At 44.7% G+C, this 13,413-nt stretch overlaps 2 protein-coding genes across 2 annotated transcripts; one reads left to right on the top strand and one right to left on the bottom strand.

The window, feature by feature from the left end:
* Positions 1–6,752: 6,752 nt before the first annotated feature.
* Positions 6,753–10,591, top strand: LOC117858383 (uncharacterized). The gene is made up of 8 exons (XM_034741441.2): positions 6,753–6,920; positions 7,027–7,093; positions 7,201–7,258; positions 7,378–7,436; positions 8,746–8,975; positions 9,078–9,111; positions 9,185–9,313; positions 10,028–10,591. The coding sequence occupies exons 1-8, from the start codon at positions 6,882–6,884 to the stop codon at positions 10,201–10,203; spliced, it is 792 nt and encodes a 263-aa protein (XP_034597332.1). The 5' UTR covers positions 6,753–6,881; the 3' UTR covers positions 10,204–10,591.
* A 369-nt stretch (positions 10,592–10,960) lies between these two features.
* LOC117858384 (ubiquitin-conjugating enzyme E2 20) lies at positions 10,961–12,167 on the bottom strand. Its single transcript, XM_034741443.2, has 3 exons — positions 11,594–12,167; positions 11,414–11,473; positions 10,961–11,308 (listed from the first exon to the last, which is right to left on the bottom strand). The coding sequence occupies exons 1-3, from the start codon at positions 12,036–12,038 to the stop codon at positions 11,265–11,267; spliced, it is 549 nt and encodes a 182-aa protein (XP_034597334.1). The 5' UTR covers positions 12,039–12,167; the 3' UTR covers positions 10,961–11,264.
* Between the last annotated feature and the right edge of the window lie 1,246 nt (positions 12,168–13,413).

Raw genomic sequence — 13,413 nt, 5'->3', positions numbered from 1 at the left:
TCACATATTCATTCGGGTACTTGTAATGTGTGGTAGCAAACTTGTATGCATACTTGCCTGTTATCCAGCAGGAATTCCATTAAGCCATAAGTGCAATCTGGTAGGAATCGAATTCTACTTGGGACCATTTGTATATAGTAATCTTGTGATTTATAAATCCTTTTGAGTAGCTACACTAATGGTATTCAGAATGAGTCAAGGTTAGCTATTTCTGACCAGATTAACCAGATTTTCTGAACCTATCACATATGAAACATAGGGTGTATTTAGTTGCTAGTCTGCTAGACATCATGTGGTGCATGCTAAACTCTCTTGTGAGCACCTCCGATAGGCAAGGTATTTGTACCGCTAGAACAGTTATATGGATTGCATGTTATATGGATTGTGACTGAATAACAATTGTGGTTTTATCAACGAGGTCAGATTACTTTGAATGCTTGTACTTCAATGGACTGTCATATGTTATTCAGGGTGATTCAATTGAATGGACTGATGCAAACACGACGATCATATGTTCGTTGTTTGCCAAACAAGTTAAGAAAGGGAATAGACCGAACACTCATTTGAACTCAGTAGGCTATGATGAGGTCAGCAATGAATTTTTCAACCTTACTGCAATTCGTTTGACCAAGCCGCAAATGAAGAACAAGTGGGATAAGTTGAAGACCGATTTAACGACTTGGAAGAAATTAATGACGAAGCAAACGGGTGCGGGATGGGACAGAGCAAGAGGTGTGATTGATATGGATGATGAGTGGTGGAAGAAGGCAAGGGCTGTGAGTTCTGAAACTATTTTATTTCTGTTAAGCAATAGGTTCATGTCATTTCTTTTTGTAAATAACGATGATGTCCTTGCAGGAGATTCCAGGTTGCGGCAAGTTTCGAAAAAAACCGTTGCAAAATGAGGAGGACTTGACAGTGATGTTTGCTGACATAACTAATGATGAAAGCGATCGTTGGAATCCTATGAGCTCTAATCCCATCATACCACCAACACAAGAGGATGTTGACAACGGACATGTGAATGAGGTTCATGATGTCCCTGATGATTGTGACGATGACGGAGTTGCTTGGGATGAAACAGATGAGGTCCAAGAGGTTACTCCTTCTCCTACTATTTTGTTAGCAAACAAAAGAATTCCACCAGCAAAGAAACAAAGAACTGGAACAGCACAAGTTATTTAGGAACAAGTAACTAAGATTGCTGAGTCCGCTTCCTCTTCTACATCTAAAAAATTAGGTGAAGTAACTGTGTAACAAGTCATGGACCTTGTGTTGGAATGTGGGGCAGGGTATAATACAGATGAGTATATCGCCACAGAGTTGTTTGTGAAGAAGGACCAAAGGGAAATGTTCATGACCCTGCCAACAAACGAGATTAGATTTAATTGGCTTCGCAGAAAGTACAATGCCAAGTATGGCAATTGAGGAATTGTGTCATTTTAATAATTTTTTTTTTGTTCGTATGAACTATTGTTATTGAAACTGCAGTGTTATTTCAATTTTTAATTACTTGTTGGACTGAAGTATTGTCATTCAACCTTAAGTGTTATTTTAATGCCAAGTACTTATTTTTTTTATATGTCATATGATCTCTTATCTGTAGGAAAGTGAGAGCGATAGTGATGACTCCAATGATGAAAGCGAGGTCTTTTGGAATCTTATGTTGGGTGCTGCAGAAATTGCACAAATATATTATGACCTTTACCTTGTTAAAAACCCACCAAGAACATCTGGTGTAAGTGGAACAGGATGGCTGCTAGAGACAATGAAAAGTCCTGGAGAATGTCATAGACAACTATGTATGAACAATGAAATCTTCTTGGATCTTCATGGTGTGTTGGTGGGAAGGTATGGGCTGCGACCTTCTATGCACATTAGCACAAAAGAGATGCTTGCTATGTTCCTATACACATGTGCTGGAAACAAGTCTAATAGGAGAGCTCAAAATAGATTTAAGCATTCTGGCGAAACTATTAGTAGGAAATTTGATGAGGTGCTAAATGCTTTGATGGCTATGGCGAAAGATTTCATTCGACCAAAGAATCCCAACTTCCCCACAGTCAGTAAAAGGATAAGAGATGACAAGCGTGCATATCCACATGTCAAAGATTGCATTGGTGCACTTGATGGCACTCATATCCGTGTTGCTCTTTCACCTGATGAGCAAGTGAGATATATTGGAAAGACCGGGGTAGCCACTCAAAATGTACTAGCGGTATGCGACTTTGACATGCGTTTCACTTATGTTTCCATGGGACAACCTGGAGCTATGCATGATACAAGTGTGTTGTACAATGCACTCAGAGTGGATGAAGAATTTTTTCCACATCCTCCATAAGGTAACATGTGTTCAATTTGATATATGAATGTGATTAACATGTAGCATTAATCCATAACTCATATTATTTTTTTGTGAACATAGGCAAATTGTGGCGGAACCGTCCAACTTAAACTGGTTTAAATGCGCCTAATCGCTGCCGATGCAGCAATTATCCGAAACGCACTTAAAACAGTATAAGTCCGGTCGTCCGTCAAGTGTCCCTAGGACTCCTCGAATGATCCACGTCACGTCTCATAGCCATACACCAGGATTGTTTCCGCGATGGGAAAACATCAACAAATGTTACATTTTTACATACATACATGAGGTACGAGTTATTACAGGACATAGTTTGAAATAAACTTAACCATGCAGGTTAGATAGATGTTCTAGGATTTAAACATAAGCGGTTCAGGTGGGAGATGAGCATTTAAGATTTCTTCTAAGGGTATTGTGAGACTCATAACAATACCCTAGTTTTTCGGGCTTCTTCCTCGGTGGATTCCTGCGGTGCCTCTGAAAACAGCCACAAGGGATAACCCTGAGTACGGGGTACTCAGCAAGGCTTACTCGACTAACCAATATAATAGTTTTTCTTGGAACTACATGATAGCTTTTTTGGTGTACTTGGCTGACATATTTTTGTCAAAAGAGCTTACTAAAAGTGAGGCCTTAGCTGTATCTTTTATTTTGATTAAGTTAATACCTAACCATTCTAAATGATGATAAAAGATTAATCGCAAACAACAAGGTATTAAGTCATACACCAAAACATTAGTGGAAAGATATAACATTCATGAATTTATACTACGATGCTCAACAGTGATCAAGTGCATTCATAACCGAGAATTGCGGCGATCCGGATCAAATTACATCCTGCAGGAGAGTACCCTGATCACCAGTTATATACGACTGTCCAGGTCGTACGTAACGACTTTTCAATTAGCAAATCCAATGATTGGGAATAAGACTACCCGAACCCAGGGACGCACCCCCACATGGGACCCCACGTTTGGCCTGATCACCATGTGAGTTTTAGGCTACGCCCCTGCCAATCTCCAGCACGTCAAGCGCGGGTACGAAGTATTCCCGATCAGAGGGTTTACTAACCTACTGGGCTTTACTAGTCCCATACCCAATAAGTGATCAGATGTCTTTCATTTGATCAAAGGTTAAGACAACGAATCGGGCCTTAACCAAATTAATCTAGCAGACAGAACTACATCCTTAGCTTTTGTCCGCTTCTTAACTTCCAAGTTATCTTTCCATAAATACCATGCATGACTCAACATTTACCTTAAGGTTCGGTAAACCAATTACTTAGGCAACTAAGCATTTCTAGACTTGGGTTATTTACTAAATGTTTGAACAAGTGGCAAAGATGTCCTTGAAACAAGGTATGATAATGCACAAGAATGGGTTTCAAGCAACTCCTAGACCTAGTGCATTCATATAGCAAATAACCGATAATTGGACACATGAAATATCGACTCCAAAATAATAGGTATAATGCATCGGGGCTTGCCTTGTTCTATAAAAAAGTTAGCACTGTCTGAAGGATTGGCCTCGTAGGGAACCAATTCAATGATCTCTTCGAATTCCGGAGATCCTTCTGAAAATTCCGAGAAATCCCCTTCCGGTGCTTCGGTGTCTATGACAAAGCATATGCAGGGGTTAGGAATGCAACTTTTTGAATACAAGACTATACAACTTTCCTTCATGATAAAGTTGCAAGCCAACAAGGACTATACAATTTATCATGATAAAGTTGCAAGCCAACACACAAAACCCCGAAAAGATTGGCCCAACAATTTTATTTCCTTAACTAACCTTACCTAGGGCTCTTTCTTTTATTTTTAGAAGACATTATAATTATTTTCTAATCTTGAAACCTAATTTCCTATGAGTTAACAATAATTTGTGATTATGAAAATGTTATTCCATATTTTATGCATTTAATAAAGATTAAGTATTTATTTAAATACCTTAAAAGAAAGGTATTAAATAAACACCCAAATTATTATTATTTTTCCTAGGGTATAAAAATTTTAATGCATAAAGAAAAATAAAATAAGCCTAACAAAATTAGTTTCACTAATTTTGGACACCCCTAGAAATTTCTGTGATTTAAATGGTGAAATTCGGATTTAATCTATTTATTCTACAAAGGAAATCTAAATTTTTCCTGAAAAACTCCCCGACCTACTTTTCTCACGCGCCCTTACTCTACCCCCTCTCTGTTACGCTGGGCTCGCGGCTCGGACCCACCTCCTATTCCTATTCACCTTACCCGCCGGCCTACCCCCTCCTCTGTTGGGCTCCCTGGGCCGATTTTCGTTTTCTTTTCCTTTTCTCGGACCGGCACCGGCCCAACGGCCCACCCTTCCTTTTCCTCCTCCTGCGCAACTGCTGGCCCGTCTCATTGATCTACCGGCCTGCCGGGACCTCATGGGCCCCCGGCCTCTTTCCTCCAACGGCCGCCCGCACCGGTGCTTGGGCCTCTGGAACTCCGGCCCATTCGACGCTTTCGCCCGGCCTGCCTCCTCCCTCTCCTCTCCGACGCGCGGGCCTGCAGCACCAGAGCCTTCTTCCTCCTCCCGCCAAAACCCGAGCGCAACAGGGGGCGGTGCGGCTCGCCGGCCGACGCCCCACCGGCGACGGGGCTAGGCCGGGGAAGCATCCCCATGCCCTAGCGCACCCGTGCATGGCGGTAACTCCCCGGGAGATGGCCGGAGCCATTCCCTCCACGGCGGCGGGCACCGTGCCTACGGCCGGTCGTGGCTAAGCACGACGACGGCTCGGCCTACCCCGACAACTTCCTCTACGGCTTCCTAGTGCCCCGAGGACTCACCTACAACTGCCCAAAAGGAAGGAGAACAAGGGCAAGGAGGTGCTCACCGTGAGCAGGAGGTGCGGCGGTGGTGGATGGAAACGACGGTGAGTACGGGTACTCCGGCAAGGATGCTGGGCAACAAGTTGACCGGGGTGTAGCTGGGGTACCTATGGAGGAGTGGGCGAGAGGAATCGACGGAAGATGAGGTGTGGCAGTGGAATTTTGGTCGGCGGCGGTGGCTTGACAGAGAGGGCGGCGGCGGTAAAAGAACAGGCGGTAAAAGGGCAGCGGCGGGAGCGGTAATTATACAAAGGTTTCACCGGGTGCATGAACGACACCGTGGCCTACTCGTAGGCTTGCGTGGTGAGGAGGTGGCGTAGCTGTCGTGCTGGCGGTCGACCGAAAACGCCGGCGGCGACACGTCGGGCTCGGCTCTGTCACCCCCCCTTCCTTTGTTTCTGACGCCTGAAAGTTCAGGTCCAAATTACGGTCGATTTTGAATCCAACGGTCCACAAGTCACTTAAGCAAAGTTGTAGATAAACTCGAGCTCTACAATTCATATTTAAACTCTTGCCCGAGATTATCATCCATTTGTTGGCAATTTCAAAATATTTGCCCTCAGGTAACTGAACTTCATTGGACTCCCGATTCAGTTCGTCAGGCACATGGTCATGGTCACTTACCCATTTTTGTAAATAATTTCAGTGGTCCAAATCCCTTCCTTTTAGTCCAACTACAAACCAATTACACTCTACAACCATCAGGGATTCCATTTTGCTCATAATCACCAATACCTCTTGGACCACATTCTCCTGAATTCAGCTCCAAACATTGGCACTTATCACTGTTTTCAGACTTAGAAAGAAAATGGCAGTTTCAGCAGTTCAGTCCCCGTGGCAAAGTGCTGACTCTGAGTTCAATTTTGAATTTGTTCCTTTTACTGTTCCTGATCAACAACACCCGAATATGCTGGTCCAAAGTCCACACTTCATCACTGTAAAGGTGGAGCTGGTGGAGTGGAGCTGATTTCTGAAAGGTGGAGTGCTCCCAAACACCCCCTAAACCTTATTATTTGTGATTTTTCATTGTTTGTTTTTAGTTTCTAAGATTATAGATTGCAGTTTTGATTCTATCCTGCATCTTGTTACTTGATCTAAGCAGCTTATTCAGGCCATCGATTTTGATTGCCTGTGGTTGGATGCAGCTGCCTAGTGCTAGTTGCGTGGACCAGAACTGCAACCAAGCGTGATCTATATAGCTAGAGAAGCATATTGTTGGAATAATAATAATCTGGCATGCGAATTATTATTACAATATTAGAAATGCTTGTTTTAGCTTACAGAGTGTAGCAACCAGGAAGCTGCAATCCACAGCTAAAACAAAAAATAGGAAGCTCCTGATTTTCCTGCTGGCTGCTTATTTCAGGGCTAAGCCGTGACGTTCTTGTGGAGCTAATTGAACCGAGCTCGAGCTCGAGCTCAGCCGACAGACGAGCCGAACTCACACCCCAAACCAGATGAAGCTCGCTCCAGCTCGAGCCTAGCCTACCTGAGCGTGAGCGAGCCCGAGCTCGGCTCGTTAACCGCCCCATCCGCAAAGACACCAGGGGATTTCAAAATCTTCCCCCAAATCTCTCTCCTGCCGCTCTCCCCCCACCTCCGCCGCCGCTCCCGCTCCCGCTCGGAACCGCGTCTAGAAGCTTCTGGATCCTTCCCCCGGAGTGGATGGAGCGGAAGTTCTACGAGAAGTACACCGCCCTCAAGGTACCGCCCGCCCGCTTCTTCCCTGTCCCGTTTCTCCACCCCGCCCGCGGTGGCTTGACGCTGCAATTACTTTCTTTCCGGTTGGATCCCTCGCCGCGCCTCGCAGAAGCGGAAGCTGCTCGACGAGGGGTTGGAGCGGAAGCGGGAGGAGCAGCTCAAGGAGCTTTACGATGGTGAGGCCAGGCCGCTGAATTTGGGTTGGATTCTGGGAGGGAGGGTTTGGGGGAGGAACGGTTTTCTTTTCCCTTCATTTTGATTTTATTTGATTTTGATGATGCAGCCATGAAGGATTGGGTCGGCGGCCTCGAAAAGGATAAAGAGGAGCTCAGTGAGAAGCTGTAAGATGCGACTGTTACAATTGAGTGTGGGGGTTAGGGTTTCGTTGTTTAGGGGTGGAAATGGTGCCTACACCGTTGCTTATGTCCCAGTTTTCTTTTTGCTAATTTTATGATTCCAGGGCAGACAAGGAGGATGAGCTTGAGAAGGCCCGTGAGGAGTTCCTTGAAGATCTTAGGGGTAAGATTCTCTATTGAATCTCAAGTTTGAAGTTTATTTCTCAGGGACCTGTTTTAGCTCTTGGAATAGGAATGCCTAGTCTGGCACATGTATGGAGCTGATACATGTCTTTGGGAAGTGGAGGCTGTGATGCGTCCCTCATTGAAATGACTCATTGATCAACATGTTCACACTGCCAGCGCTTATCTTGGTTACACTCTACATCAGAAACAGGCAAACAGTGCAGCATGCATTTCTAAATATCTAACTAACGATGAACGGTGCAAATACTGCTGAAGCTTACACGTTGAGTTTGATCAGCTTTGGTTTCTTAAGTCATTTCTCATTCTCCTAGTCTTACTGCCTGCAACCATGTTTTTATTTTATTTTTTCCTGTCTAGTTTGTCATGAGAAGTAGGCATGGGTTGAGTTAATCCTTTTCAGCTGATTCTCCTTAAAATGGTGTACTTGTGAGTGGATTCTTCTTAATTTGATGTATCTATTCCTTTAACCAACATACACAAAGACTGTCTTGGCGACTACACTCTGGCTCTACAAAATTGTTAACGAGAAATGGATACGCATGCCCTATTGAATGGCATGCTACAATTATTTAATATTTTTTTACAGCATTACAATATGAACTGAGAGGAAATGTTGAGATAACTATGCTGTTGCTTTCCTTGATGGACAAATACTTGAATACAGAATCCTGAGTGATAGGAGAAATTTTTGAAATGGAGAGAATATATGTACGGATATTTGTGTCAAACAGTTCAGGCCAGAGCATACTACCTTACTGCCTGAGGACACTGAAGGGCATTTAAGTTTGCTGTGCGCCAACTATACTGCTTCGCATTACTGGAATGCTGGCTATAGCTTATTAGCATATAAGATAAATTAAGAATATTTTATGCCATGTATATTTATTGAAATTGAACTGTTTTGTATTGTTTGCGATATGGTCACGCAACTGGTCAACTTTGCATTCATAATTTTTTCAATAGTGTTTGGCAGGTTGTTCCCATTGAGATGGTACCTAGTGTTCATACACTTGTCTTTTTGCTATGGTCCAAAATATGTTTCCCTTTAAAATTATCCTACAAAGCTACATTAGTCTTGACGTGGTAATTTAAGTCATAGTTTGCATGCACCTGGTTATGACAATATTATTCATCACAATTTGTGAGATGGAGCAGTCCTTTCGCATCATCTTTACTTTAAGGTTGCCACAATATTTCTTTTTCCTCTATTTTTTATCTATTTGGTGTCAATTAAGTTGATTTAGGTGCCACAATATTCACTTATTTTTCATTGTTGTTTCATGCAGCAAAGGACAGTGAAATTCTGAGGCTTAAGAAGCTCTTGGATGAGCAGATTGAAAAAAACAATTCTACTGCTACCAGGTCTGTGGACCAAACACCTGAAGCTATCCAAGCAAATCCAACTCAAATGTCGCCTAAAAGGAAGACACCACAGTCAAACTGCAACACAAAGATGGTACAGCTGAGTGAAAATGCTTCCATTCCTCACAGCAGCCTCGAGGATGAATCTCAAGAGGTCAGTTGTCTGTGGAAGGCCAACTAGTTCCTTGTAATATAAAAGTAGTGAGCTTTGTTTACTAATCCTGTTCCTTATGGCTTGAATTGTATGATCCTGCAGCTAGAATGCTCTAGAAGATACACATGCATCTCGGGTTAGTGAAAGTATGCTGTTACTAAGTTGTCGCATGCCTTCAAATTATTTAACCAGTGTGTTTTTTGATTCAGGGAACAAGACAAACGAATGTCCCAGCGCTCATATGTTTCATTTGCTGCTTCAATCTTTAGTTCGCATGAAGGTCACAGTAGATGATGGGACAGAAAGATTTTCAGTTTCAGTCTGCCATGAAGCTAGCGGTACTTGTTCTTGACGGATCTCATGCTCTTGTTTTTACTGCAGCTCAGTACTAGAATAACACTAGCTATTATGCGAGTTATACTTTTTATTATTTTGCTGTTGCTATCATTATGCGATTTGATATGTTACTTATGCATGTTGCCAGCGTAAATGTGCAGACTTAATAATATTTTCTTAAACCGACTTAGATGATCAAAGACAGATGATAATGTCTTTACCAAAAAAGAAAGCATATTTTTTTTGTTGCTTTGTCATTTGGCCTTGCCTTTTTATATGGAATTGCTGCATATGGATCTTATTGGGTACCAAAAATGTGTAATAATATCATGGTGACCGGAACAGTGATGCTAGAGCATGAATTATTGGAATAAATGTAATACTTACAAATTGTCAGTATCTGAAATTTATGATATGGTGATATATTAACTTATTTTTCCATGTACCCTGAATATCCCTTGAAAATATTAGTGACAGGGGAGGGGAGGTGTAAGCCTTCTTGGTAAATACTGATATGTAGCTCAAGATGTTGGCCTCTGTTAAAGAATGTAGAGTCAGCACACCTTATGATTGCCACAGCTATTATGTTAACAAAGTAGCACCTGTCATATGGATTTCATTCCATTCGAGGATGTTACATTTACTCTGATACTCTCAAGTCATGTGGTGTAAATGAACTGATTATGATCCTTGATGAGTTGTTCAAATTGATGCAGGTTACAGTTTCAACCTCACATGGTTAGAGAAACCCGGTGAATGGTCATATAAGCTCTCTTCATTGGGCACCCTGGAAAGGATAGCCGTCAATTGGATGAAGCAAGACATAAGGTTCAGTATGAACATGTGCCGTGTGTTCTTTGAGCGGATATCAAACATCATCACGAGAGGGTGACAGCATGCTCTTGAAACTGGAAGCCTCTGGATGTAAAAAATGACCTCTGGATGTAAAAAAAGTGATTGATCGCTATCTCATGTGAGAACTGCTGTTTTGCTGCCTGTATCCTTGCATTGAGCTTAGTAATGGTTCGTGGGTGATATTTGTTGCCATGGCGTCTTATGTGACCTTCACTTCTTGGGTTCAAGTTGTTACACTTGATGCACAAACTTGGCAGGAACCTGTGTTGTATTGTATGAGTTTTCACTTTGGTGTCTCCATATGTATAGCTATTCATTTTTTACCTGGAACAGACACATAGATATTGCTGTTGTGGTTGTGGTCAATTTGAACAGCTCCAGTTCAAGTGACACCGAAGCAATTTCAAAATATTTCATTGTCGTGACATGGAATTGAAAATGTAGAATGATGGAATAGCATAGGTTATATAAAAACAGAAAAGGTACAGAGTACGTTGCTTTATTCATGCCTCAATTTTTAGGGGTGAGCGTCCGGTTTGGCTGTTTTTCTTTACAAATGTTTGCATAGCCTTTATCTTTTACGAAATATTCATTTGTCACATCACCGGTACAATAGAAGAATTGGCTTTACAGACTCCTTGAACGGTTGAACCTTGATAAGCCGAGTAACACTACACGGACTCGCCTCATCGGTGCAGTTTCTGAACATTTTCGGTTGAGCAACAGAGGTCATCAGTGCAGTTTCTGAACATTTTCGAGATGACGCCGATGCGGTTTCTATTTTCGAGATCGAATTGGTCACGCTCAAATCAAGGTGTCATTCCCATCTCAGAACATGAGGCGATAACAAGTACTGTGAAACGAATCACTACCACTGAACATCCAGAACTCAGAGAACAATTACAGACTCGCCAAGCGCTCGAGGCGACTCACATCCTCCCCTGCTACTACACCACCAGACTGGAAATCGAACCCGACCAAAGAATGCATCTAATCCCTCATCGTCCAAGCGAGATCACTGCTTGCAGAAGCTTCTCCATGCTACCACCCGCGAAACCGCAGCCGGCAACATCGCCGGGCGCCTTCCTCCTCCTCCCTCTACGCGGCGGGCTTGTAGAGCTTCTCCACCATCTTCCTGAACTCTGAAGAAATCGAGAACGAGCAAAAAGCAAACGATTCAGAACAAGAAATCGGGCAATCGTGTGATGATTGACGAGACGCGAAGGGAGATGTCGAATTGCGAGTACCTTCCTGGTTCGCCCATAGCGCCGCCGCCTGCGTGTTGAGTGGCGAGTCGTTGTTCGGCTCTGCACAAGAAGCAACCCACCAATCGATCAGTCAGAAACATGAACACGAACAGCACAAACGAGATCGATCGGTCGATCAGCCCAAGTGACGAATCTAGCAGATCGGTTGCGATTCGTTACCTCCGAGGAGGCTCTGGATGGAGAGGAGGATGGTGCGCACGTCGTAGGCCGAGGACCACTTGTCCTGGAGGATGTCGAGGCAGATGTTGCCGTGGGTGTCGACGTTGGGGTGGAAGCAGGGCGTGTCGAACCGCACCTTGGGGGGCTTGTAGGGGTACTCGGCGGTGAAGGCGAGCGCGAGGCGGTAGGAGGTGCCCTCGTAGGCGGTGCCCGCGGATCCGGCGATGGTGCCCACCCAGTTGAAGATGTTGTCCCCATCAGGGAACGCCGACACGCCGGGGTCGCCGCCCATCATCAGCGCCATCAGCTCCGACTGCAGCCGCCGCACCACCGACTGGCCCTCCGCGCCCTTCCCGGCCGCCGATGACGCCGGCTTCGGGCCCGCCGCCGCGGAAGCCGCGGGGACGTTGCCGGTCTGCGACTCCTGGTTCTCTCCCCGGGCCATGGCTGGCGATCGGCTGAGCCGGTGCTTTCTCTCTCTGTACTTGCTCGGTCGGCGGCGGCGAACGGATCGGTGGAGGCGCGGAGGGAGGGGAGGGAGCGGAGGGGAGGGAGAGGGAGGGGGGTGGGGGAGGAGGCGGCGGTGGGGCGCGGGATTTAAAGGCGAGATGTGATTGGGTGGGGATGCGATGCGGGTCTCTGGTGACCGTTGGGGGCGCTGCGGGCGGCGACAGCTTTCGCCGCGGCCGCCGGCCTGGCTCCAACGGCTAGTTCGGGCCGGGTGCCTGGGCACGCGTTCGTAGTCGCACACGGGTTGGTGGCTGACGACGTGGGCCCGTGTGGCAGCGGCGGGCGGTGGTAGACTGGTGAGTGGTGACCTGGCTGACTGATTGACCAACGCCGGGTCCCGTGTCAAATCACGGGCTCGGGATCGAAGACCATGTATGAAATTTATGTATAAAATGGTTTAAAATAATAATAATTTTTTGTTTGGTTGGGTGAATTGTACCAACTTATCTATAACGAAGCTATCTCACTTAATTTATTTATTATTCTATTAGTAGTAGTGAATCAAACATGCATGCAACCAAACGCACATCTAATGACTCGAATGATGCAGGCCGGCTGGAGAAATTGATGCAGATTTTCTTAGAGATTGTACGGGTAAATCAACACTTACAGATTGTACGGGTAAATCAACACAACCGGAGTCGAGGGTGTTGGTTTCTTGATTTATGCTGTTAGATTAATCCCACATTTGAAATAGGATTTTGTATTGATGTTTCCGGTATAATCACCTTTACAAGAAAGTAATGAATTCATATTTAAACTCTTCCTCACATGCATATTTTAGTGTCGTTATTTCATAGACTCCGCATGGTACTTGATTTGTGACTAATCAATAGTTGGTAAAAAAATCCTATGCGTCAAGTCATGAGAACGAAAAATCTATTGGAAGTAACCTATCTTTGTATGACTGCTTAAATATAAGTTATATATTGCATTAGTTTAACACATAAGCTCAGGGCCGGACCTAGCCAAATTTCGTCCATGCCCAAAGCTAATAATACTACACAACAATCTCTTACTTACATCTCTTCTACTACTTAAAAAAAATGAAAAGGTACGTCATTCCGCTTCGGCTCCGTGGCCTTCGCTCCAATCCATCTCCTTCCGTCGGATTCCCCTCCACCCCTCCGAGCCGTCCCTCCGTTCCTTTTTTTTTCTTTTTTCCGTGGAACCCCATCGCGCTCGCGGCCCCCCCACCCACCTCGCCGCCGCCGCCGCCGCCCGGTCGCGAGCTGAAGGCTGGCTCCCCCGTCATCTCGCCGCTCCCGTCCTTTTTTTTTTCGAACCGCCGCCGCCTCGCCATCCTCGAC

The sequence above is a fragment of the Setaria viridis genome, chromosome 5 (genome assembly GCF_005286985.2).
Source record: "Setaria viridis chromosome 5, Setaria_viridis_v4.0, whole genome shotgun sequence".
NCBI lineage: Eukaryota > Viridiplantae > Streptophyta > Magnoliopsida > Poales > Poaceae > Setaria > Setaria viridis.
The sequence above is the reverse complement of the archived record's forward strand: the minus strand, read 5'-3'. Positions and strand labels throughout refer to the sequence as shown.